Below are 27,130 nucleotides of genomic sequence, written 5' to 3' on the forward strand. Positions count from 1 at the left end.
GCCCTAGTGACAAGCATTAAGCATAACAAGATTGCAGCAACAATAACTTCACAAACTTTATAGATAGACTAATCATAATGTATCATCCATCGGATCCCAACAAACACAACACCGATTACATCAGATGAATCTCAATCATGTAAGGCAGCTCATGAGACCATTGTATTGAAGTACATGGGGGAGAGTATACCGACATAGCTACTGCTAGAACCCGTAGTCCATGGGGGAACTACTCACGGAGCATGATGGAGGCGGTGGCGTCGATGGAGATGGCTTCCGGGGGCACTTCCCCGTCCCGGCAGGGTGCCGTAACAGAGTTCGTCCCCTGCAATTGAGTTTCGCGACGGTGGCGGCGCCCCTGGAGTCTTTCTGGAGTTTCGTCAATTGGTACTGCGTTTTTAGGTCGAAAGGGATTTTATAGGCGAAGAGGCGGCGCAGGGGGGCACCTGGGGGTGCCTCACCCTAGGCTGGCGTGGGCCCAGGCTAGGCCGCGCCGCCTTATGGTGTGGTGGCCCTCTGGCCCCTCTCCGACTCTTCTTTGGTAGTAGCAGTAATATGAGAGCAGTAGTAACAGTAACACAGCAGTAGTAATAGCAATATGAGAGCAATGGCACCGGAAAATAGTTGATACTACTTCCAATGACATGTAGAACGAGTATATGATGATGAAAGATGGACCGGGGTTCCCAGCTATCTACACTAGTGGTAACTCTCCAATAACAAGTGTTGGGTGAACAAATTACAGTTGGGCAATTAATAGGAATCAAAGCATTAAGATAGAACATCAAGATTATTAATTATGTAGGCATGTTTTCCGTATATAGTCGTACGTGCTCGCAATGAGAAACTTGCACAACATCTTTTGTCCTACCAGCCGGTGGCAGCCGGGCCTCAAGGGAAACTACTGGATATTAAGGTACTCCTTTTAATAGAGTACCGGAGCAAAGCATTAACACTCCATGAAAACATGTGATCCTCACATCACTACCATCCCCTCCGGTTGTCCCGATTTCTGTCACTTCGGGGCCTTTGGTTCCGGACAGTGACATGTGCATACAACTTGTAGATACAATCTAAGCAATAAGTATAGAGCTCAAATCTAAGATCATGCCACTCGGGCCCTAGTGACAAGCATTAAGCATAACAAGATTGCAGCAACAATAACTTCACAAACTTTATAGATAGACTAATCATAATGTATCATCCATCGGATCCCAACAAACACAACACCGATTACATCAGATGAATCTCAATCATGTAAGGCAGCTCATGAGACCATTGTATTGAAGTACATGGGGGGGAGTATACCGACATAGCTACTGCTAGAACCCGTAGTCCATGGGGGAACTACTCACGGAGCATGATGGAGGCGGTGGCGTCGATGGAGATGGCTTCCGGGGGCACTTCCCCGTCCCGGCAGGGTGCCAGAACAGAGAGTTCTGTCCCCCGAATTGGAGTTTCGCGATGGTGGCGGCGCCCCTGGAGTCTTTCTGGAGTTTCGTCAATTGGTACTGCGTTTTTAGGTCGAAAGAGATTTTATAGGCGAAGAGGCGGCGCAGGGGGGCACCTGGTTGCGCCTCACCCTAGGCTGGCGCGGGCCCAGGCTAGGCCGCGCCGCCTTATGGTGTGGTGGCCCTCTGGCCCCTCTCCGACTCTTCTTCGGTGTTCTGGAGCCTTCCGGGAAAAATAGGAGGTTTGGCGTTGATTTCGTCCAATTCCGAGAATATTGCCCGAACAGCCTTTCTGGAACCAAAAACAGCAGAAAACAGGAACTGGCACTGTGGCATCTTGTTAATAGGTTAGTTCCGGAAAACGCATGAAATCATCATAAAGTGCAAGCAAAACATGTAAGTATTGTCATAAAACAAGCATGGAACGACAGAAATTATGGATACGTCGGGGACGTATCACGTAGCTGAGCCGACAATCTAAGAAGGCAAATCGATGGTTGAGAATAAGACAGAAAAATATTAAAAAAAAATGATGACAATATATTGAATACGAGAAGCAAGACAAAGACACGCCAGGGAAACGCGGATTTGGAGCTAGAGAAAACATAAAAGAAACATAAGAATATCGCCTCCTGCTCCCCACACGTCCATGGCCCCCATCACCGTCCTTACATTTTCCATTGATTTCACAAAATGGCCAACTCACTTTCCAGAGAGTATAATAAAAAGTTACTAGAAACAAGACCGTTTGACTAAACACGCTTAGCTCAAGGGCCACTTGCATTTGTCGGGGCATCGTTTTCTTTCGGGCCGGAGTTTAGTATCATTGATTTTCTCATTATTCGTCGGTTCCTTTGCCAGCCATGTCGAGGCCAGTAGCTAGGGATGCGGAGAAGGAAATAACAACGTCGACATCGACGTCTCTTTGCTTCTCCTTTTGTGTGGCATGCTCATCTCTCCATTGTAAGGAAAGGATCTATAGTTCCACTGACTTGTAGATTTAATTTGCCTTTGGGCAACTCTAGCGGTTTAATCTATTTTGCACATAAAATGACTGTTTTTTCTGTTTAAATTGGGCTGCGGATATAAAATTGGTCGTCTGGCACCATGTCCATTTAGATCAAAGCAGCCCACCGGCCCGGCCCATTTTGATCTAGTTGGCCATTTTGCTTTATTTTCACCCAATTGGTGCACATGTGAATGGAGAATAATAATTATATTGCAACCAAATTAAATTAAATAGTGTATAACTAAACAAACAAAATAGTTCACAGTCAATGTAGTCCACCAAATAAACACATGGTAGGGCAGATATCAGACTGATAATAGAGGTGATCCGTGTTACTTCTAGAATAATCAGGTGACATGATTACTCTGCATTTTATTCGAGAACGACACTACACCTGATCCTAATGCCGACCGTATAATGCAAGACGGCCACATCGGCAGCTCAACCAATCATTTTCTCTTGGAAGAGACTGAACTAATCTTAGCACTACATTTGATCAAATAATTGATGCCTGGCGATTTGAACAATGATTAATCATATGGTGACTGGATAGGGCGAATTCCAACTCGTTGTTCCAATCTGTCCGGTGTTTCTATTTGGCGGCATATGAAGGTGGAATGCTAAATAAGACTATTGTAATCCTCCGATCTGGAACCAAGTTGGTGTTTCTGATGTCGTTGTTCTCGGTCAAATTTGAGTAGTAGCATTTCTAGGCCACAACTTTTTCTACTGAAAAAAAAGCAGGTCCATGATGTGAAGGAAAATATGGTTTAGATACTACACCACTCCGAGTTGTCGAGCAAAATACTGAAAATAATCTCTCTCGTTACAATACACATCACCATGGCCATCCTCCTCCTTACCTCTCTACTCCGTCCTTCGACTATTGCCATAACCACCATCCTCCTTTAGCTTCACCTCATCCTGCCATGTCCGGTTCACATACTGTCCCAACATCGCCACAATTAACTTCTCTAACCTAGTTCCAACCGAAACCTCTCAACCATCTCATCTCTCTACTTTTGCCGAACTCTAAACGCTCGCCCAAGATTCTCACCTCCGCTACCTTCGTATCTTCAAATCTTCACAAACCTCCTTTTGTCGCAAAACATTCTTAGCCCAAAAATTCATGTAATGTCATTTTATTTTTGAATGTTGCGACTATTTTATATTTTCTATCTACGGGTGAGAGATTTTGTTGCAGTACGGCAAATCACCATGACACCATGGTGGGATATTTGGTGCAACAGCCTAAATCGGGCAACCAACATAAACCAGAAATGTTGATAAACAGAAGCAAGAAACACTCATAAGAACTACTGTACTGGCAAAATTACAGCTATGTCAAATCCACAGCTGACAAAAATCAAAATGACACTTTTAATCTCTCGAGCTGAAAACAAATACTTCTCAATAATAATATCACAAATCAATATAGGAGTACAAAAAGAACCACCGAAAGGAGATAATACTGGAAATAGAATTTAGACACATAGCAGCATAACAGATATGCATACGCACTAAAATTTCGTAACAAGTTCAGGACTCACTTATTCATTCATTCAAAGTTCAAAGATGCTGCATCACAGCATAAGTTTGTAGACACAAGGTGACATAACACGAGACCACAATACAACAGAATCACAGGACCAGACCACCCGAGACACACACCGAAGGAACCAGACTTGTGAACCCCAGGAGAGAGAAACAGTGCCATGGTTAGGCACTTACTGACCACCACGGAGGCGGAGCACCAGGTGCAGGGTCGACTCCTTCTGGATGTTGTAGTCTGCCAGGGTGCGGCCATCCTCCAGCTGCTTACCAGCGAAGATCAGACGCTGCTGATCCGGAGGAATGCCCTCCTTGTCCTGGATCTTGGCCTTGACATTGTCAATGGTGTCCGAAGACTCCACCTCCAGGGTGATGGTCTTGCCGGTGAGGGTCTTAACGAAGATCTGCATGCCACCACGAAGGCGGAGAACCAGGTGGAGGGTGGACTCCTTCTGGATGTTGTAGTCCGCAAGGGTGCGGCCATCCTCCAGCTGCTTACCAGCGAAGATGAGGCGCTGCTGGTCCGGGGGGATGCCCTCCTTGTCCTGGATCTTGGCCTTCACATTGTCAATGGTGTCTGAAGACTCCACCTCGAGGGTGATGGTCTTGCCAGTGAGGGTCTTGACGAAGATCTGCATGCCACCGCGAAGGCGGAGGACAAGGTGGAGGGTCGACTCCTTCTGGATGTTGTAGTCCGCCAGGGTGCGGCCATCCTCAAGCTGCTTACCAGCGAAGATGAGGCGCTGCTGGTCCGGAGGGATGCCCTCCTTGTCCTGGATCTTGGCCTTGACATTGTCGATGGTGTCCGAGGACTCGACCTCAAGGGTTATAGTCTTGCCAGTGAGGGTCTTGACGAAGATCTGCATGCCACCACGCAGGCGGAGAACCAGGTGGAGGGTGGACTCCTTCTGGATGTTGTAATCCGCCAGGGTGCGGCCATCCTCCAGCTGCTTTCCAGCGAAGATCAGACGCTGCTGGTCCGGGGGGATGCCCTCCTTGTCCTGGATCTTCGCCTTGACATTGTCAATGGTGTCCGACGACTCGACCTCAAGGGTGATGGTCTTGCCGGTGAGGGTCTTGACGAAGATCTGCATGCCACCACGGAGCCTGAGCACCAGGTGGAGGGTGGACTCCTTCTGGATGTTGTAGTCAGCGAGGGTGCGTCCGTCCTCGAGCTGCTTGCCAGCAAAGATGAGGCGCTGCTGGTCCGGAGGGATGCCCTCCTTGTCCTGGATCTTGGCCTTCACGTTGTCGATGGTGTCCGAGGACTCCACCTCAAGTGTGATGGTCTTGCCGGTGAGAGTCTTCACGAAGATCTGCATGCCACCACGGAGCCTGAGCACCAGGTGGAGGGTGGACTCCTTCTGGATGTTGTAGTCAGCGAGGGTGCGGCCATCCTCGAGCTGCTTGCCAGCGAAGATGAGGCGCTGCTGGTCCGGAGGGATGCCCTCCTTGTCCTGGATCTTCGCCTTGACGTTGTCGATGGTGTCAGAGGACTCCACCTCGAGGGTGATGGTCTTGCCGGTGAGGGTCTTCACAAAGATCTGCATCTGTAAATACGAAGTAGGCCAGAGTAAGTCACGGTATAACTACAGTAACCACTATGCCACGATCCTAAGAGAGATGAAATCATTACTACTAGGAAGTAGGAACCAACGAACATATATTAACAGAAAGATGATCAAACTACACATGTAGCCATGATTTAGCAGTTCCAACTTGTATCAGTTATATGCTCAAGTAGAGAAACAAGCTAGATATCGTTATGAAGGCATGATTCCAGAGTAGAATCGATGCACAACTACGAATACTGCAACTAACTACGACGATCAGCATTAAATTCCAGTAGCATCCGCCCACAGATCAGGCATAGGTGCAATTTAACCACAAAGTTGTACTTGCGTAATTTGATCAGTTCCAACTGCTATCTGCTCTACGCCTACGTAAAGCTGCAAGGGCACACGGACGCAACTTAATCACGACCTGAAAGCTACATATATCAGAAACCCATGGGAATACTATGAATATTCAGCTCCAGCCGAGCAGAAATAGCCAGCTACACAGAGCATATTAATAGAAAGATGACATGTAACCATGTTTTAGCAGTTCCAACTTGCATGGGTTCTACGCTTAAGTAGACCAACAAGCTAGATGCATCAACAACAATATCAGCATACGAACATGATTTCCAGAGTCAGATCGATGCACAGCAACGGATCCTTCCTGCAATTAACTACGATGACCAACAGTAAGTCCCAGGTGCGTCCCTTCGCAGATCAGGCATAGGCGCAATTTAACCACAACCTGATTGCTACAGAAATCAGAAATCCACGGTAATACCACGAATATTTAGCTCCAACCGAACCAGCTAAACCGAAAACAGATGAATCGAAGCAACAGGCAGCACCATCGCGTCTCAAATCGGTAGATCTACTCGATAATCCAGGCAAAATCCAGGGGAATTTCACGGCAACTCGATAATCCAGAGGAATTTCACGACGACGGGACTACGTGAGGTTAATCAACAGCATATAGTTCGACAATAGCAGCGTTTACCCACCAGATCTACTCCAAACGTCTAAGGAATCGAGCGGAAGCATCAACACTCGATCCACGATACTGCTACCAACGATCAGGGAACACGAACAGGAAGGAAAGGGGACTCGCGTACCTTGAAAGGAGGACGAAGGAGCCTTCGCTTCGATCGGGTCGGAGATGTTTTCTTCGGCGAGATCGGAGAGGGGACTGGATTTGTGTGGAGAGGAGACGGGGAGGGGTGGGATTTTATAGGAAGAGTCCCGCGAGGCTACGGCACCGGTTGACGACGACGACGGATACGGATAGGAGGAGGAGAGGCGGTTGCGGAGGGTAGGAATCCGTCCCAACCACGCAATTTCCAGGGAAAGGGTGAAGATACCGATGCCTTTTTTCTAACCGGGAAAGCCAAAGACTGCATTAATTATAGAGAGAATTCCTTATTTTATCCTGACCCTGGTAAATTTTTTCTTTCTTTCATGATCCATAAAGTTTGGTTGGTTCCTTATTTAACCCTCTAGTATAATTTTTTTTGAGAACACAGTACAACGCAGACGTTCACAAACACGCACGTACAAACACCCCTATGAACGCACGCACGTACACCCTACCCCTATGAGCACCTCCGAGGATCGAGCAAGATATCTTGAGGTTGATTTAAGTCACCATCACATTGCTGACGGACACGTCACCTACCACTGAAAGCATAGCGCCGGTTAAATTCTGGAATAAATCCAGGTAAATGCAAACACTCATGTCAAGTTTAGGACTTGAACCTGGGTGGGCTGGTTCCACCACAAGGGACCTAACCACCAGAGCCAACCCTCTAGTATAATTTAAGCACTAAGATGACCATTTTGCCCCTGCTGCAATATGCTGGCAAATTTTTGAGTTTCATAAAAATCTTGAATTTATTCCAGAAATACAATACAAGTATATGCTTGGGATGTACGTGCAATGTTTCAGGCATAAACTCGTTTTATTTTGGGCTGTGAAAAAACAAAAATCTGACATTATATAGACGTATAGTGTGTACGTATAGTCTCTTAGAAATTTATCTTTTTTGTATCTTCCAAAATACAATGTATTTTGGGCTAAAATTTCTGGCGTGCCTGCGGATTGTCTCTATGTTTGTGCCTATTTAATATCAACTTTTTTGGAGTTGTGAAAATATAAAAAATTGGAGTAATTTCCGGAATAAATTTGAGATTTTCTGTAATAAATTGCAGCAGGGGCAAAATGGTGCGCTGGTGCCAGCCATAGTGGGGGTTGTTTTTTTAATAACCAACTAGTATATTACAGCTTTTTAGTGCAATTTTGTCACATATTGCAACAGGGGTAAAATGGTCATCTTAGTGCTTAAATTGTACTAGGGGCTAAATAAGGAACCAGGCAAACTTTGTGGGTCATGAAAGGAAGAAAAAAATTGCCAGGGCCAAAAAAGAAAGGCAAACTTCACATAGGGCCAAATAAGAAATTCTCTCTTAATTATACTCGGTGGGATACATCTTACAAAGTGGACCTCCCAAATCCAAAGTTACAGCCAAATCCTCCACTTTTACAACCAAGGCACAAGTACAAAGTAGAGAAAAACAATGAGGTTCATCACCGCCTTCTTCGCGTTGAAGCTTCCAGTCGTGGTCAGAATTCCACCGCCGGAGACGAGACCACTTGGGGACACACCGAAGAGCCCTGAAGGGTCACCACTTTGCCACGTTAAAAGCTTATGTCCCCTACGTGTGGTTTGTCTGTTCTTCGTTTATTTGCTTGTCGCGTTTATAACATCGGGAATGACATATCACTAAAACTCCACATGGGAAAAAACAACCTAGCCCTAACCCTAGACCACCTAAAGCTACTACTACTTTTACAGCCCGCACTGTGCATCCACCTCGTCACCGACCGGCAGTGCCATCGAAGAGGAGGAGGAGCAAGTTGGGTCCGCCCTCGAGGCAACTCTCAATGATGCAGAGGAGAATGAGAGGGGGAGATGAGGGGAGGGAAAAGTCTAGGGATACCAATGTGAGATACCGTCTGAGGTCGTTGGAGTTTCCGCTAGTTGGTGGTCGTTTGGGAGCAGGGCTCATGTCGTCGGTGCGTTCTGGTGCGATATATGTGGGTGTCACTAGTCACGCTTGAATAGTGATCTTTTCGGCCACGGCCTAAAGGCCAAACGTATCCATATCGTTTATATTCATGCCACCTTTTTGGTTTAGCGAATCTAAGATGTCGTACTTGATTCGCTAGAGAAGCTACATATATTGTCGTCTATATTTATGACACCTTTTTCTTTGCAGCGAATCTAAGTTTTGATGTTGTTCGTATTTTTACTTGTAAATAGTTTTCGTCCACATTTACGAGTGCTATTATCGTTGGAGGTTCTATCCAAAGTCATTAGATTAGATAATGCAATATATGTGTCTTAAATTTTGATATGCTTTTGCTACCTTTTAGCCCTCTATTTTTTTAAATATTTTTTAAAATAGATGCTCCTAGTTTATGGGTTTTGAATCGAATTATAGATGTCTATCAGAAAGCGTAAAGGCCGGGAGGCTTTGGCTTACTTTTCGAGACAAAAAAAATATTTATTGGAATTCATATTCTTTAATTTTAAAACATAACTTGCTTGGACAAGGATGTAGATATAAATCATTATTCCTAATAAATTAACTCCAACTTTTTCCGTAAATGATGGCTTTGACCATAAGTCGGTTTGAGGAACATTAGGGGACAAAGAGGCGCCCCTATGAAGTTTATAGATGTGTCCAAGAGCCCCTATCAAGTGGATTAGATCTCATAGCTAAGATGAAGTCTCCAACAAAATATTTTGATGGAAAAAACATTCTTTTGGAGGACCCATGTAAAGTTGTGAATCTGTATCCTCCTTGGATTTCATCTACAAGGGGAGGGCTTGTCTCCACCACCAAGTAAGATCAAGGAAGAATGGGGGCAAAAGGAGAGGTGTTTCCCTAGGGCTGGACGCACCGGGTTGCTCCGCTCTGCTACCGCGCCGTCGCCCTGCACCGCCGTCAACATGCCTCCACACCATGGCCGACTCTTCCCCTTGGGGAGGCACCTCTCCATCAAAAAATACATAAACATCGGATTTAATATATTATTTTCTCATAATGTATTTTGTCTCTGTGTCTAGATTTGAGTAGTAACTTATTCATGACAATGGTGAAATAGTTCGTTTGAAGGTTGCATACTTGTTTGTTGTCTTACATGATGGAATTTTGTACTGATGTATAAGTGTATGTATATGTTGGGCAATGCATACGGTCATCACAATTTCTTGTGACTTGGATGAGGGCGTGCGGGAGTGACTGAAGCATGCGCATGAGTTTTTACCCATTCAGTAGGGTGTAAAAACTAATGTAGCCTTTGAACTAACCCGGGTGTAATTAATTGCTCGTATACACAACTACACCTACTTCTGAATCATCTATAGAAGAAACATAGACTTTACCTTATATCAAAAGCTTTTGCGATGGTTAGGCATTGCCTTAATTAATTACTTGATAGCTAATGTACTTTTCCTAGGGTTGTAATCATCAAGTTATTTATTTTTAATGTCTTGTTTACCTATGTGTAGGTAGTTAAGTGGGGTGCAATAATTCACACAAAATATAGAACTCGTGCAGCTAGCTGATATAGCAGATTTTGTGCTTCACTTAAAACGGCCACAAGGAATGAAATAACTACTTGCCTAAAATATTTAGTCACTTGAGTTACCACTTGCTCACATATTTTCTGGCACTTTTATTACCATCTCTCTCTCTTAAATAATTTAAGTCTTCTAGTTTGCAGTTTTCTAGTTATTAATTTTAGAGTAAAGAAAAGCTATGTGTATCCTTTGTTTTGTTGTATTGCATATTTAAAGGATCGTAACTCGTAAGAGGGTTTACATGACCTTAGAGTATACTAGTTTTACCTTCAGCTTCATGTGGGTTCGATACTCGATAATTATTGAATGTACTACAATCTATCCAATACACTTGTGGGTAATAAATAAAGAATAATAAACTTATGGATTCACCAATATCTTTTTAGAAATATTAACTTCTTAAAATTATAGGTTTATCTCATACCGGAAATGCTCTACGTACGACTATTCTTCATTTGAAATCTGTCCGACTATGCATCCAATGGTCTGCCTTGATTCTGCCACGAATTATTTGAAATAGTTTAGAGAATAAATATAATATATGAAGAAGTAAAAAAACAAGGAATTTGATCTCGCATGTTGAACTTCAGCTAGGAAAGAGATGTCCTTGAAAATGTAACTTTATTTGATTATCTGCGATCGTAAAATGTTACCTTGACTTATTTCTCTCATATAAAGTAGTTGAACCATAACACATGGAAGGTACTGAAATAAATATGCATGACTAAGTGACTAACTACGCGTACCTGGTGGTGAGTATATTTCTTACTATTTTAGATTGTCTCTAGGCAATCCATTATAACCAAACACTTGTTATTGAGAGTTTGTGACTGTTAAATTGCAATAGGCCCATCAGATTCCATATATTTAAATATTATATTGTATCGTCCACCTACTTTTGTACTTACTTCTAGTATTTTATTTTAAAAGTTAAATATTTCACGTTTATTTATATGCTAGTTTCATTGTTGTGATACCATCCCGGTAGCATGTACATATTTGGAGGGTCCATGATATGACAAGATATTGTTGGATCATGTGACTCAATCCATGATAAGCAAAAAAAACTATATACCCACATAGTTCATGTTGGATGATTCTTTTGCTTTTGCTCAATCATTTGTCAAAAATTTAGTTATGCATGGGATATATTGGGAAAATTAAATATAGAACACCCAAAGATCGTTGAAAATTGTGGGCATGAAAGGCAATCTATCCTACACCCTCCATCAAATACATCCAAAATTAGACAAAGTTGAGACAACCTTTGTTGATCAGAGGGGGTATTATTTAGAGTATGTACATCATCAAATGTTTTTGCTTTTTTTTGACATGACTAGCACATGATTAACATCAAGAAAGGTGATTTGATGTCTAGTTGAAGTGAGACATCGAGATAGTGGTGTGTTGTTCAGAATATAAGTACAATAATAGTGCAGTTATCTACGAATGTACCTTACATATGGATCAGTCAATAGTCGAAGAAGATAAATCAATGATTGAAATTAGATCATAAAAAATACAAAGAACTGATGTCAAGTTCATCGGAGATAAGGAATAAGATGAAGACACACTTCAGAATGAGGATTTGGAGGTAATAAAAGAGAAAAAGACGTGATGAACAACACACATGAATTGGCACTATAAGTGAAGAAAGGGAAAACTTTGGATAAATAATAAAAATATTAAAAAATATTACCTTTTATATTAGGCATTTATCCAATACTACATCCATTTCAAAGAACAAGGCGCCTTCGTTTTTCGTACTTTTTGTTTGACCAATAATCACTTCAAATATATAAAGATTGTTTGTATGAAATTAGTATCATTAGAATGTGCTTTTCAATAAGAATCCAACGGTACGAATTACATATAATATAATCAAAATTTTATTGCTTAATTTTTATGGTCAAAATTCATTTTAGATTACGCGTGCGTCTTATTTTTTGAACCGGAGGTAGTATTACCTAAGAGCTTAATAGTTCTCGAAGCAAATGCCCTCAACGGCCATGCCCAGGAAAATATCAATGCTTCCCCTCAGACAAAATATCAATGAACATTACTGTCATGTCGGCACTCCTAGAGGAGGTAAACAGCACACCCTTCCCATCGCGCACGAGCATACGACGTTTAGGTCGACGTGATATGGTTCACGGCGATCAACGGAAAGAAACGCGTCCGCCCACGGCCTCTTGCTCCCCAATACGTCGATGTGGCTCATCGCCATCCTTACATTGTGGACGTTGCCCATCCTCACATTTTGCTTTGATTTTACAAAAGCGGCAAGTCACCTTTGAGAGAGTAGAATAAATATAATTGAAACAAGATCAATTAACTAGACTAGACGCTTCGTGCAAGGGCCACTTGAATTTGTCGGGGCGTCGTTTTCTTCTGGATCGGAGTTTAGTATCGTTTCTTTTCATTATCCACCGGTTCCTTCACCAGCCATGTCCATGTCCAGGCCACTAGCTAGGGACACGGAGAAGAAAAGAACCACGTCGACACGACATTGCCGTGTCTTTGCTTCTCCTGCTATATAGACGTGCTGCTTGGGCCTGGCTGAATCCAATTTAAGTAAAGGTCGTGGTTCATGAGGGCGGCAGATTGAAATTTGCCTTTTTTTTCTAAAGATAGGTGCATATATATTCTATAACTAAAATATATTAAAATATGTTCGTATTTAGATAAATCCGAGATACTTAACTAGGACGGAGGTTGTAAGAGGCATGACTCTGCATTTCATTCGAGAGCGACTCTGCACCTACACCTAATGTCGATTGTATAATGCAAGATAGCGATAATGGCAGCTCAACCAATCTTTTTTTCTCTTTTCTTATGGAAGGGCCTGAACTAATCTTAGCACCGGGTTTGATCAATAATTGATGCTTGGCGGTTTGCACAATGATTAATCATATGTTGACTAGATAAGGTCCATTCCAACTCGGTGTTTCCAATCTGTCTAGTTGTTCTATCTGGCGGCATATGGAGGTTGAATGTTGAATCAAACTATTATAAGCCTCCGAACTAGGACCAAGTTGGTGTTTCTGATGTCGTTGTTGTCCGTCGAATTTGAGTTTTGTCCATTCAATATTCCATCGACATGAGTAGCATTTCTAGTCCACACCTTTTGTTTCTGAAAAAGCCAGGTCTTTTGTTTCTGAAAAAGCTAGGTCCATCCATCCATGATGTAAAGGAAAATTCTTGATAGAAATGATTTAGATGCTCCACTAAGAATTGTCGAGCAACAAAGTGGAAATGATCTTTCGCACTACAATACAACACATCACCATGGCCATCTTCAACTATCTCGTGTAGCTTCACCTCGTCCTGTCCTGTTTTTCACCATCACTGGTTCAGATACTCTCTCGTGCGTTCATCACTAAAATACAAAGAACTCTGAGGTAGTAGTAGCCCTAACACCACTTATAATAAACTTCTCTAAACTACTCCCTCCATGCCGATTAGATCGACGCGAAGCGGAGGCAAAGACTAGCATATTAATTCGGATTAGAGGTAGTAGTTCCCTGCCTACACGCTCGGGCCAAGATGATCAGTCCAACCACCCACTACCTACCTGTCTTCAAACTTCAATAGCCCCACCAGTCAGCTACATGTGCAAACCAGCTGGTTTTCATTGTTTTTAGAAGTTAAACATTTTTGCAGCAAATCAATTTCAGCAAAAAATCTGTTGATTAACCAATAGTCCGTAATATTTGGATTTCTACCTAGGGGTGAGAGATTTGTTGCAGTACTGAAGGCAAATCATCACGGTGACCAGCAAAAACCATGCATGCTGATAAACAGAAGCCAGAAACACAAAATTCATAACAGCTACTGTACTACTCCCTCCGTTCTTTTTTAATTGACTCGAATTTAGTACAACTTTATACTAAATTTGAGTCAATTAAAAAGGACCGGAGGGAGTAGCAAGTATCCCGAGCTGAAAACAAATACTCTTCAATGTCAAAATCATCAATCAAAATACGAAAGAACCACCGAAAGAAGATAATACCGCAAATAGCACTATCAGCATAAGAGATATACAAACAAGAATTTCAAAACAAGTTCAGGGATCACTTATTACTTCATCACAGTTTATCCAAAGGTGCTGCATCACAGCACAAGTTTGTAGACGCAAGGTACCATAACACTAGACCACAATACGACAGCAGCACAGGACCAGACACCAGAGACACACACCGAAGGAGCCAGACTTTCAACCCCAGTGAGAAAAGCAGTGCCTTACTGACCACCACGGAGGCGGAGCACCAGGTGCAGGGTGGACTCCTTCTGGATGTTGTAGTCCGCCAGGGTGCGACCGTCCTCCAGCTGCTTACCAGCGAAGATCAGACGCTGCTGGTCCGGAGGAATGCCCTCCTTGTCCTGGATCTTCGCCTTCACGTTGTCGATGGTGTCTGACGACTCCACCTCCAGGGTGATGGTCTTGCCGGTGAGGGTCTTGACAAAGATCTGCATGCCACCACGAAGGCGGAGCACCAGGTGGAGGGTGGACTCCTTCTGGATATTGTAGTCCGCCAGGGTGCGGCCATCCTCAAGCTGCTTGCCGGCAAAGATGAGGCGCTGCTGGTCCGGAGGAATGCCCTCCTTGTCCTGGATCTTGGCCTTGACGTTGTCAATGGTGTCAGAGGACTCCACCTCAAGGGTGATGGTCTTGCCAGTGAGGGTCTTGACGAAGATCTGCATGCCACCGCGGAGGCGTAGCACCAGGTGGAGGGTGGACTCCTTCTGGATGTTGTAGTCAGCAAGGGTACGGCCGTCCTCGAGCTGCTTGCCAGCAAAGATGAGGCGCTGCTGGTCCGGAGGGATGCCCTCCTTGTCCTGGATCTTGGCCTTGACATTGTCAATGGTGTCAGATGACTCCACCTCCAGGGTGATGGTCTTGCCAGTGAGGGTCTTGACAAAGATCTGCATGCCACCACGGAGCCTGAGCACCAGGTGGAGGGTGGACTCCTTCTGGATGTTGTAGTCAGCGAGGGTGCGGCCATCCTCCAGCTGCTTGCCAGCGAAGATGAGGCGCTGCTGGTCCGGAGGGATACCCTCCTTGTCCTGGATCTTTGCCTTCACGTTGTCGATGGTGTCCGAGGACTCCACCTCTAGGGTGATGGTCTTGCCGGTGAGGGTCTTGACAAAGATCTGCATGCCACCACGGAGCCTCAGCACCAGGTGGAGCGTGGACTCCTTCTGGATGTTGTAGTCAGCGAGGGTGCGGCCATCCTCGAGTTGCTTGCCAGCGAAGATGAGGCGTTGCTGGTCCGGAGGGATGCCCTCCTTGTCCTGGATCTTTGCCTTCACGTTGTCGATGGTGTCCGAGGACTCCACCTCAAGTGTGATGGTCTTGCCGGTGAGGGTCTTGACGAAAATCTGCATGCCACCACGGAGCCTCAGCACCAGGTGGAGCGTGGACTCCTTCTGGATGTTGTAGTCAGCGAGGGTGCGGCCGTCCTCAAGCTGCTTGCCAGCGAAGATGAGGCGCTGCTGGTCCGGAGGGATGCCCTCCTTGTCCTGGATCTTCGCCTTCACGTTGTCGATGGTGTCTGAGGACTCCACCTCGAGGGTGATGGTCTTGCCAGTGAGGGTCTTCACAAAGATCTGCATCTGTAAATACGAAGTAGACCAGAGTTACAGCAAGGTAAACGGATATCTTCAGAAGAGAAGCAATACATGAACCAATACGCCACGATCCAATAGGGAAATCGTAACTACGAACCAACAAACACATCAATGTAAAGATGAACAGGCCACTCGTGTAACCATGTTGATCAAACCTATAGCAGTTTTATGCTAAAATACACAACAAGCAAAGATGAATCAACAGTAGTATCATACAGCTCACATGACTTACAGAATAGAGTTGGATACACAACTACGGATTATACAAGCAACTGCAACCTGCTTATCAGTAAATTCCAGGCCTACTAAGGCACAGTACACGGATATCTTCAGAACAGAACCGCTATGCCACGATCCAGTAGAGAAATTGTAGTTACGAACAACCGAACATATCAACATAAAGAAGAAAAAAGCCACTCGTGTAACTAGTTTGATCCAACCTCTAGCAGTTCTATGGTAAAGTACACAACAAGCTTAGATGAATCAGCAGTAATATCATCCAAATCACATGACGTCCAGAATAGAGTCGATGCATAACTATGGATCCTACAAGCAACTACAAGTTGCCCATCAGTATATTCCAGGCATATATCCCTTAACATATCAAGGCATGTAGGGAATTTAATTAGAACCTGAGTGCTACATAAATCAGGAATCCACGGGAATGCTACGAATATTTGGCACCAAGAGAGCGGAATCAGCCATCTACACCTTAACAGATGAAGGTAAACAGGAAAAAAGCCACTCGTGTAACTACTTTGATCCAACTTCTAGCAGTTCTATGGTAAAGTACACAACACACTTAGATGAACCAGCAGTAATATCATCCCACTCACATGAAGTCCAGAATAGAGTCGGGTGCACAACTACGGATCCTACAAGCAACTACAAGCTGCCCATCAACAAATTCCAGGCTTATATCCCTTCACAAATCAGGCACGTAGAGAATTTAATTGCTACCTGAGCGCTACAAAAATCAAGAATCTACCGGAATACTGCGAACATTTAGCACCAACAGAGCAGAGTCGCCCATCTACACCTTAACAGATGAACAATTTCAGAGTTGATCGATGCACAGCAACAGATTCTACAAACAAGTACGAGGTGCACAAAGACTAAGCACGTAAATTACTGAAAGTCAGGCATACTTGCAATATAACAGATATAACCTGAGCTATGTACTATAGAGCGACCCTAGCACCAATCGCGCCTCAAATCCGCAGATCTACTCGACAAAACAGGCAAAATCCAGAGGAAATTCACATCGACTTAACCGCAATCGATCAGCAATAACAATGCCACCGCGGAACCGCCCGCCCGCGGATCTACTCCAAACGACAACGCAACCGATCGTAACCAGCAATAATCGAACGAAAATACTAGTACCAACGGCCGCATAGCACGAACAGGGAGAAGGAGGGATCGGGAGCTCCCGTACCTTGCAAGGAGGAAGAGGGAGCCTTCGCTTCGATCGGGTGGGAGATTTTTCTTGGGTGAGACCGGAGAGGGGGACTGGATTGGATTTGTGTGGAGAGGAGACGCGGAGAGGTGGGAATTTATAGGCAGCTCCGGTGGGAAGAAGAGTCCCGCGAGGCCACGGCACCGGTGACGACGGTTGCGGAGGGAGACGCACTTTTCTTTTCCGTGAAATCGTGACGCCCTAATTAACTCGCCACTATACCTTGCCACCTTGGCACCCAACAATCACCAAATAGTGGCCTGCTTTTTTCGGCCTATCGCTGCAAAACACATGAGTGAGATGATGAACTATTTGTTGTAAATAATCCGTAATTTTTGTAGGATTTGTTGTTAATAATTGTTGTAAAGAGACAACTTTTTTTTTGTTGATGCTAATAACAAAGTGATTTTTTATTTGTTGTAAGCATTTGTGACTTTGGATAAAATAGTAGGTGATTTTGGTTGTAATTCTATCTGTAGCAAATTAAATGTCGCTTCACTTTTGCAAACATATTGATTTTTATTGTAATTGTTTGTGACTTTTTGTAAAAAAAGTTGGTGACTTTTGTTGTAATTCAATATGTAACAAATTAATGTTTTCTTCTATTTTTTTTGCATCATATGGATTTTTGTTGTAATAGTCTCCGGTTTTTGTTAATAATAATGGCTACTTTTGTTGTAAATTTATCTCCAACAAAACAATTTGTTGGCTTAACCACTTTATTGTGACATTACTTTTAAAAAATGTTGCCACTCTTTGTTGTAATAGTATATATTTTTTGTACGCGGAGAGAGGATTTTTGTTGTAATACTCTTCGCATTAGGGGGTACTGCGGGTTGGTTTCTAGAAAAAGGAGGGTGGCAAATGTAAAACCGCGTTTAAACTATTATCTGAGAAATATAGTACTGCGGATTGATTCTCCAGAAACCGGGGGCTATAATGTAAACTTCCTAATGTGACTGATTCTGGACGTTCGACTGCGATCCGATGGTGCGGAGGACAACCGATTTTTGGGGTCAGGATCCGGCGGCCGACGCCCAGCGTTCGCCAAAAATAAAATATCCTTGACGGCTATACCCAAGAAAATATCGATGAAGATGCCTATTGGCACAGTGAGTGTAGACAACAAATTGTGCATGTTGTTCCATGCATGTCATCCTCCCCAATGACGTACATGTGCTATACGCTGACGTGATCGGGGAAAAATGTCTGTTCACAACCTCATGTCCCCCACACATCGATGTGACCTACAGTTCTCCTTGCAATGTTGAAATTTCTTTTGTTGACATTCTCTTGTGTTTAATTATAACTTTTTTTTGTTGACATTCTCTCGAGTCTACACATCGATGTGCAGGCTGTCAGCAACATGGCAGAGGCAAGGCCTTTGCACATGGGCTTTGGCGTGGCAAGCTTGGCCGTGAGCCACGATTCATGGAGCGAGGTCTCGCCTGGAGGTGGCCTGCACATCAGTCGTACCTAGGATAGCGTCTTATATCACACTTGCCTCGAGAAGGGGCAGGTGATGCGTCATCTCTGGCTATGATCACTGATACGTCTCCAACGTATCTATAATTTCTGATGTTCCATGCTTGTTTTATGACAATACCAACATGTTTTGTTCACACTTTATATCATTTTTATGTGTTTTTCGGAACTAACCTATTGACGAGATGCCGAAAGGCCGATTCTTTGTTTTCTGCTGTTTTTGGTTTCAGAAATCCTAGTAAAGAAATATTTTCGGAATCGGACGAAATCAAGACCGAAGGCCTTATAATTCCCGGAAGCTTCCGGAGCACCGGAGAAGAGTCGGAGGGGTGCCAGGGGGGGCCCACACCACCTGGCCGCGCGGCCCAAGGGGGGGGCGCGCCCCCCTATGGTGGCACCAGCCCGTGGCCCCTCCGACTCCGATTCTTCGCCTATTTAAGCCGTCGTGACCTAAAAACATCGACAAAAAAGACGAACCTCCAGAAAGATTCCAGGGGCGCCGCCACATCGCGAAACTCCAATTCGGGGGACAGAAGTCTCTGTTCCGGCACCCTGCCGGGACGGGGAATTGCCCCCGGAGCCGTCTCCACCGCCGTCTTCACCGCCATCTTCACCGCCATCGCTGCCTCCATGATGAGGAGGGAGTAATCCACCCCCGAGGCTGAGGGCTCCGCTGTAGCTATGTGGTTCATCTCTCTCCCATGTACCTCAATACAATAATCTCATGAGCTGCTTTACATGATTGAGATTCATATGAGTTTTGTATCACCACTATTCTATGTGCTACTCTAGCAAAGTTATTAAAGTAGTTCTATTCCTCCTGCACGTGTGTAAAGGCGACAGTGTGTGCACCGTGTTAGTACTTGGTTTATGCTATGATCATGATCTCTTGTAGATTGCGAAGTTAACTATTGCTATGATAATATTGATGTGATCTATTCCTCCTACATATGCATGAAGGCTACAGTGTGCATGCTATGCTAGTACTTGGTTTAGTCTTTTGATCTATCTTACACTAAAGGTTACTAAAATATGAGCATTATTGTGGAGCTTGTTAACTCCGGCATTGAGGGTTCGTGTAATCCTACGCAATGTGTTCATCATCCAACAAAAGTGTAGAGTATGCATTTATCTATTCTGTTATGTGATCAATGTTGAGAGTGTCCACTAGTGAAAGTCTAATCCCTAGGCCTTGTTCCTAAATACTGCTATCGCTGCTTGTTTACTATTTTACTGCGTTACTACTGCTGCGTTACTACTGCTGCGTTACTACTGCTTGTTTACTGTCCTGGGCAAAGCACTTTTCTAGTGCCGTTGCCACTGCTCATACTTATTTATACCACCTGTATTTCACTATCTCTTCGCCGAACTAGTGCACCTATTAGGTGTGTTGGGGACACAAGAGACTTCTTGCTTTGTGGTTGCAGGGTTGCATGAGAGGGATATCTTTGACCTCTTCCTCCCTGAGTTCGATAAACCTTGGGTGATCCACTTAAGGGAAACTTGCTGCTGTTCTACAAACCTCTGCTCTTGGAGGCCCAACACTGTCTACAAGAATAGAAGCTCCCGTAGACATCAAGTACTTTTCTGGCGCCGTTGCCGGGGAGGAAAGGTAAAAAGGCACTCATACTTCGGTTCCAGGTAACAGTACTTTTCTGGCGCCATTGTGTTTGTGCTCGAAGATATTTCCTTTAGATCCTGCAATTGCATCTTTTTGTTTCTTGTTTACACTAGTTAGGCATAATGGAAAACAACAAAAAATTTAGTGAGCTTTTTAATCTTTTTCCTGATTTAGAATTGTTTGGTGCAAACATTAAAAAACCAATGGAACCTCATTTGCATGCTAGTAGCGATGTTATTAGTATGAATGCAATTACTGCTAATGCTATGGAGAAGTCTAAGCTTGGGGAAGCTAGTTTTTGTGAACTTTTTAGCTTCCCATCTTCAGGTGAGAAAATTTGCTCTGATAATACTTTATCTCCCATATGCGATAACTCTAATGATGCTTGTGATATTTTAAATGCACCTACTGAAAGTACTCCATATAAAATACCTATGAAAATTATTGAACGTGTTATGGATAACCGCTATGAAGGGGATGGAACTGTGCATCCTGGAGATCATTTTCTGTTTTTGCATGAATTATACGGGTTATTCAAATGTGCAGGTATTGCTATGAATGAAGTTAGGAAGAAACTATTCTCTATATCGCTGTCTGGTAAAGCGGCGCATTGGTATAAATTGCTGAAGAATGGTGATTCTCTTGATTGGAAGGAAATTGTGCATCTATTTTATTCTAAATTCTATCCTCCAAGTGAAATTCACAAAGACCGAAACCGAATATATAATTTCTGGCCTCATGATGGAGAGAGTATTGCCCAAGCATGGGAGAGATTGAAGTCTTTAATGCTCAAATGCCCCAATCATGAGCTTCCAGGTAATATCATCATTGATAATTTCTATGCAAGACTTTCTTTTCAAGATAAGACCTTGCTGGATGCTACTTGTCTGGATCATTCACGCGCAACAAAGAAGAGTTTAAAAGGGATCTTCTTGATCGGATTAAGGAGAACGCTGAAGATTGGGAGAACGACAAAGGTAAAGAGTCAGGTATAAATTATGATTATGAATGCATTGAAACTTTTATGGATACCGATAAATTTCGAAATATGAGTGCTACTTATGGTCTTGACTCTCAAGTTGCTGCAAATCTTTATAAAGCCTTTGCATCTCATTTAGAATTGCCTAAAAATAATTTTGATAAGTATCATGAACCTTTTAAAGAGGCTTGCATGAAGAATGAAATTGTTGTTAATTATTGCAATAAGCATGCTCAAACTCCTAAGAATGCTATTTCCTATAAGCATGTTAATTTTTGTGGAATACATAGACCTTGTGGAATTAATCAAATCAAAGATGAATATTGTATCCATCATGCTAATGAAAAAACTAGAAAGTGGTTTAGGGCTCTAGATGATCTTGATAAAAAAGTTTGTGCCCTCTATCCTTTTATTTGTGAAGTTTGCCATGAAGTGGGTCATTTTAATTTTCAATGCTCCTCCAATGATAATTTGAACCCAATGAGTGCTGCAAATTTGTATTGTGATGATGAAATTACTCCTAATCAGCATGATGAACTTACTCTATTCTTGGGGTGTGAAGAACTGTCGAGAAAAATCTCTTTGTTACATATGAGTGATCTTGATATTGATGATGTCCTGCATGGGTGTTTTTCTTATTGCATTGATAATAGCCATACAAATACTTACATACAAAATATTTTAGAAGATGACACCTTGCCAAAATATGATAGGACCGCTGTGTGTTTTCAACTAATTAATGAAAAGGAGGGATCCTCCCAAGTTTCTTCTATTGTTTCTGAAAGTAAATCAGGTTATGCGGACAAGCCACCCTTCAAGCCTCTCCCTCCTGAAGAAGGGAACGAGGAAAAGGAGGAGGAGAAGAAGAAGAAGGGAACGAAGAAGAAGAAGAAGAATAAGGGGAATAAAAAGAAAGAGGTAACAACATATCCCCGCATATATGAGATAACGATAGGTAACCGTAAGTATGTTGCTCCTGATGATTATTGTGATAATGAATCTGAGTACGATGATCTTCCTATACCCTTTACCCATATTAGTGATCATGATTTGGAAGAGCACACTAACTTTGATGTTGGAAATCTCTTTGGCACTGATTATGAAAGTAATGATGATAGCATTATTCATGTCCCCTCAAACGATGATATTGAAAGCTCTAAGCTTGGGGATGTTGTGCTCGAAGATCCTATACTTGAGACCTCTACTTTTAGTGAAAATGATGATATCACATATTCTGGTCTAGATAATCGCTATAGAGATGGATATGACACATGTTACAATTATCCTTATGAAAATTGTCATAGTTATGATAGGCTTACCAAAAACAATTTCCTTAATATGCAACTTGTTTACCATGTTCAAATTCTTGATAATAATCCTGCTCCAATTACTATTAATGAGAATAACTCTTCTTATGCCAAATTTAATGATACTTCTATGCATATGAACCATGATAAGAATGTTTTAAGTGATGGGTATATTGTGGATTTCATCAATGATGCTACTGAAAGTTATTATGAGAGAGGGAAATATGGTTATATGCATCTTAATAATATTAAGTTTCCCCTCTTTATGTTGAGAATCTTGAAGTTACTCGTGTTTTATCCTCTTATGCTTGTCACTTTGTTCTTCATGAATTCATTTGTGTACAAGATTCCTCTTCATAGGAAGCATGTTAGACTTAAATGTGTTTTGAATTTGCCTCTTGAAGCTCTCTTTTGCTTCAAATACTATCTCTTGCAAGTGCATCATTAAAACTGCTGAGCCCATCTTAATGGCTATAAAGAAAGAACTTCTTGGGAGATAACCCATGTGTTATTTTGCTACAGTACTTTGTTTTATATTTGTGTCTTAGAAGTTGTTACTACTGTAGCAACCTCTCCTTATCTTATTTTATTGCATTTGTTGTGCCAAGTAAAGTCTTTGATAGTAAAGTCAATACTAGATTTGGATTACTGCGCAGAAACAGATTTCTTGCTGTCACGAATCTGGGTCTAATTCTCTGTAGGTAACTCAGAAAATTATGCCAATTTACGTGAGTGATCCTCAGATATGTACGCAACTTTCATTCAATTTGAGCATTTTCATCTGAGCAACTCTGGTGCCATTTTAAAATTCGTCTTTACGGACTGTTCTGCTTTGACAGATTCTGCCTTTTATTTCGCATTGCCTCTTTTGCTGTGTTGGGTGGATTTCTTTGTTCCATTACCTTCCAGTAGCTTTGAGCAATATCCAGAAGTGTTAAGAATGATTGTGTCACCTCTGAACATGTGAGTTTTTGATTATGCACTAACCCTCTAATGAGTTTGTTTCGAGTTTGGTGTGGAGGAAGTTTTCAAGGGTCAAGAGAGGAGGATGATATACTATGATCAAGAAGAGTGAAGAGTTTAAGCTTGGGGATGCCCCCATGGTTCATCCCTGGATATTATAAGAAGACTCAAGCATCTAAGCTTGGGGATGCCCAAGGCATCCCCTTCTTCATCGATAACTTATCAGGTTTCTTCTCTTGAAACTATATTTTTATTCCGTCACATCTTATGTACTTTACTTGGAGCGTCTGTTTGTTTTTGTTTTTGTTTTTGTTTGAATAAAATGGATCCTAGCATTCACTTTGTGGGAGAGAGACACGCTCCGCTGGTTCGTATGAACACATGTGTTCTTAGCTCATGGTATTCATGGCGAAGTTTCTTCTTCGTTAAATTGTTATATGGTTGGAATTGGAAAATGATGCATGTAGTTATTGCTATAATGTCTTGGGTAATGTGATACTTGGCAATTGTTGTGCTCATGTTTAAGCTCTTGCATCATATACTTTGCACCTATTAATGAAGAAATACATAGAGCATGCTAAAATTTGGTTTGCATAATTGGTCTCTCTAAGGTCTAGATAATTTCTAGTAAGGTGTTTGAACAACAAGAAAGACGATGTATAGTCTTATAATGCTTGTAATATGTCTTTTATGTGAGTTTTGCTGTACTAGTTCATACTTGTGTTTGGTTCAAATAACCTTGCTAGCCTAAACCTTGTATCGAGAGGGAATACTTCTCATGCATCCAAAATACTTGAGCCAACCACTATGCCATTTGTGTCCATCATACCTACCTACTACATGGTATTTTCCGCCATTCCAAAGTAAATTGCTTGAGTGCTACCTTTAAAATTCCATCATTCACCTTTGCAATATATAGCTCATGGGACAAATAGCTTAAAAACTATTGTGGTATTGAATATGTACTTATGCACTTTATCTCTTATTAAGTTGCTTGTTGTGCGATAACCATGTTCACTGGGGACGCCATCAACTACTCTTTGTTGAATTTCATGTGAGTTGCTATGCATATTCGTCTTGTCTGAAGTAAGAGCGATCTACCACCTTATGGTTAAGCATGCATATTGTTAGAGAAGAACATTGGGCCGCTAACTAAAGCCATGATTCATGGTGGAAGTTTCAGTTTTGGACATATATCCTCAATCTCAAATGAGAAAATTATTAATTGTTGTTACATGCTTATGCATAAAAGAGGAGTCCATTATCTGTTGTCTATGTTGTCCCGGTATGGATGTCTAAGTTGAAGAATAATCAATAGCGAGAAATCCAATGCGAGCTTTCTCCTTAGACCTTTGTACAGGCGGCATAGAGGTACCCCTTTGTGACACTTGGTTAAAACATGTGCATTGTGATGATCCGGTAGTCCAAGCTAATTAGGACAAGGTGCGGGCACTATTAGTATACTATGCATGAGGCTTGCAACTTGTAAGATATAATTTACATGATACATATGCTTTATTACTACCGTTGACAAAATTGTTTCATGTCTTCAAAATAAAAGCTCTAGCACAAATATAGCAATCGATGCTTTCCTCTTTGAAGGACCATTCTTTTACTTTTATTGTTGAGTCAGTTCACCTATCTTTCTCCACCTCAAGAAGCAAACATTTGTGTGAACTGTGCATTGATTCTTATATACTTGCTTATTGCACTTGTTATATTGCTTTGCATTGACAACTATCCATGAGATATACATGTTACAAGTTGAAAGCAACCGCTGAAACTTAATCTTCCATTTGTGTTGCTTCAATACCTTTACTAAGAATTTATTGCTTTATGAGTAACTCTTATGCAAGACTTATTGATGCTTGTCTTGAAAGTACTATTCATGAAAAGTCTTTGCTATATGATTCAATTGTTTACTCATTGCATTTACATTGTTTCGAATCGCTGCATTCATCTCATAAGCTTTACAATGGTATGATTAAGATTATGTTGGTAGCATGTCACCTCAGAAATTATCTTTTATCGTTTACCTACTCGAGGACGAGTAGGAACTAAGCTTGGGGATGCTGATACGTCTCCAACGTATCTATAATTTCTGATGTTCCATGCTTGTTTTATGACAATACCAACATGTTTTGTTCACACTTTATATCATTTTTATGTGTTTTTCGGAACTAACCTATTGACGAGATGCCGAAAGGCCAGTTGCTGTTTTCTGCTGTTTTTGGTTTCAGAAATCCTAGTAAAGAAATATTTTCGGAATCGGACGAAATCAAGACCGAAGGCCTTATAATTCCCGGAAGCTTCCGGAGCACCGGAGAAGAGTCGGAGGGGTGCCAGGGGGGCCCACACCACCTGGCCGCGCGGCCCAAGGGGGGGCGCGCCCCCCTATGGTGGCACCAGCCCGTGGCCCCTCCGACTCCGATTCTTCGCCTATTTAAGCCGTCGTGACCTAAAAACATCGACAAAAAAGACGAACCTCCAGAAAGACTCCAGGGGCGCCGCCACATCGCGAAACTCCAATTCGGGGGACAGAAGTCTCTGTTCCGGCACCCTGCCGGGACGGGGAATTGCCCCCGGAGCCGTCTCCACCGCCGTCTTCACCGCCATCTTCACCGCCATCGCTGCCTCCATGATGAGGAGGGAGTAATCCACCCCCGAGGCTGAGGGCTCCGCTGTAGCTATGTGGTTCATCTCTCTCCCATGTACCTCAATACAATAATCTCATGAGCTGCTTTACATGATTGAGATTCATATGAGTTTTGTATCACCACTATTCTATGTGCTACTCTAGCAAAGTTATTAAAGTAGTTCTATTCCTCCTGCACGTGTGTAAAGGCGACAGTGTGTGCACCGTGTTAGTACTTGGTTTATGCTATGATCATGATCTCTTGTAGATTGCGAAGTTAACTATTGCTATGATAATATTGATGTGATCTATTCCTCCTACATATGCATGAAGGCTACAGTGTGCATGCTATGCTAGTACTTGGTTTAGTCTTTTGATCTATCTTACACTAAAGGTTACTAAAATATGAGCATTATTGTGGAGCTTGTTAACTCCGGCATTGAGGGTTCGTGTAATCCTACGCAATGTGTTCATCATCCAACAAAAGTGTAGAGTATGCATTAATCTATTCTGTTATGTGATCAATGTTGAGAGTGTCCACTAGTGAAAGTCTAATCCCTAGGCCTTGTTCCTAAATACTGCTATCGCTGCTTGTTTACTATTTTACTGCGTTACTACTGCTGCGTTACTACTGCTTGTTTACTGTCCTGGGCAAAGCACTTTTCTGGTGCCGTTGCCACTGCTCATACTTATTTATACCACCTGTATTTCACTATCTCTTCGCCGAACTAGTGCACCTATTAGGTGTGTTGGGGACACAAGAGACTTCTTGCTTTGTGGTTGCAGGGTTGCATGAGAGGGATATCTTTGACCTCTTCCTCCCTGAGTTCGATAAAC

At 42.6% G+C, this 27,130-nt stretch overlaps 2 protein-coding genes across 3 annotated transcripts in view; both read right to left on the reverse strand.

Moving 5' to 3' along the window:
- Nucleotides 1-3,986: 3,986 nt before the first annotated feature.
- On the reverse strand, nucleotides 3,987-6,817 carry LOC139829766 (polyubiquitin). The gene is made up of 2 exons (XM_051342779.2): nucleotides 6,683-6,817; nucleotides 3,987-5,561 (listed from the first exon to the last, which is right to left on the reverse strand). The coding sequence occupies exon 2, from the start codon at nucleotides 5,559-5,561 to the stop codon at nucleotides 4,188-4,190; it is 1,374 nt and encodes a 457-aa protein (XP_051198739.1). The 5' UTR covers nucleotides 6,683-6,817; the 3' UTR covers nucleotides 3,987-4,187.
- Nucleotides 6,818-14,266: 7,449 nt separating this feature from the next.
- LOC127312230 (polyubiquitin) overlaps nucleotides 14,267-27,130 on the reverse strand; it is a 237,718-nt gene continuing 224,854 nt past the window's right edge. Inside the window, exons 1-2 of one of the 2 annotated variants that reach the window (XM_071823464.1) lie at nucleotides 17,283-17,442; nucleotides 14,267-15,829 (exon numbers count right to left, since the gene is read on the reverse strand). In XM_071823464.1, coding sequence (XP_071679565.1) covers nucleotides 14,456-15,829 — 1,374 coding nt within the window. In that variant the 5' untranslated portion in view covers nucleotides 17,283-17,442 and the 3' untranslated portion in view covers nucleotides 14,267-14,455. Of the gene's footprint in view, nucleotides 15,830-17,282; nucleotides 17,443-27,130 lie in introns of those variants that run through there. The other variant, XM_071823465.1, reaches the window with a different exon arrangement.

The sequence above is a fragment of the Lolium perenne genome, chromosome 7, assembly GCF_019359855.2.
Source record: "Lolium perenne isolate Kyuss_39 chromosome 7, Kyuss_2.0, whole genome shotgun sequence".
Lineage (NCBI taxonomy): Eukaryota > Viridiplantae > Streptophyta > Magnoliopsida > Poales > Poaceae > Lolium > Lolium perenne.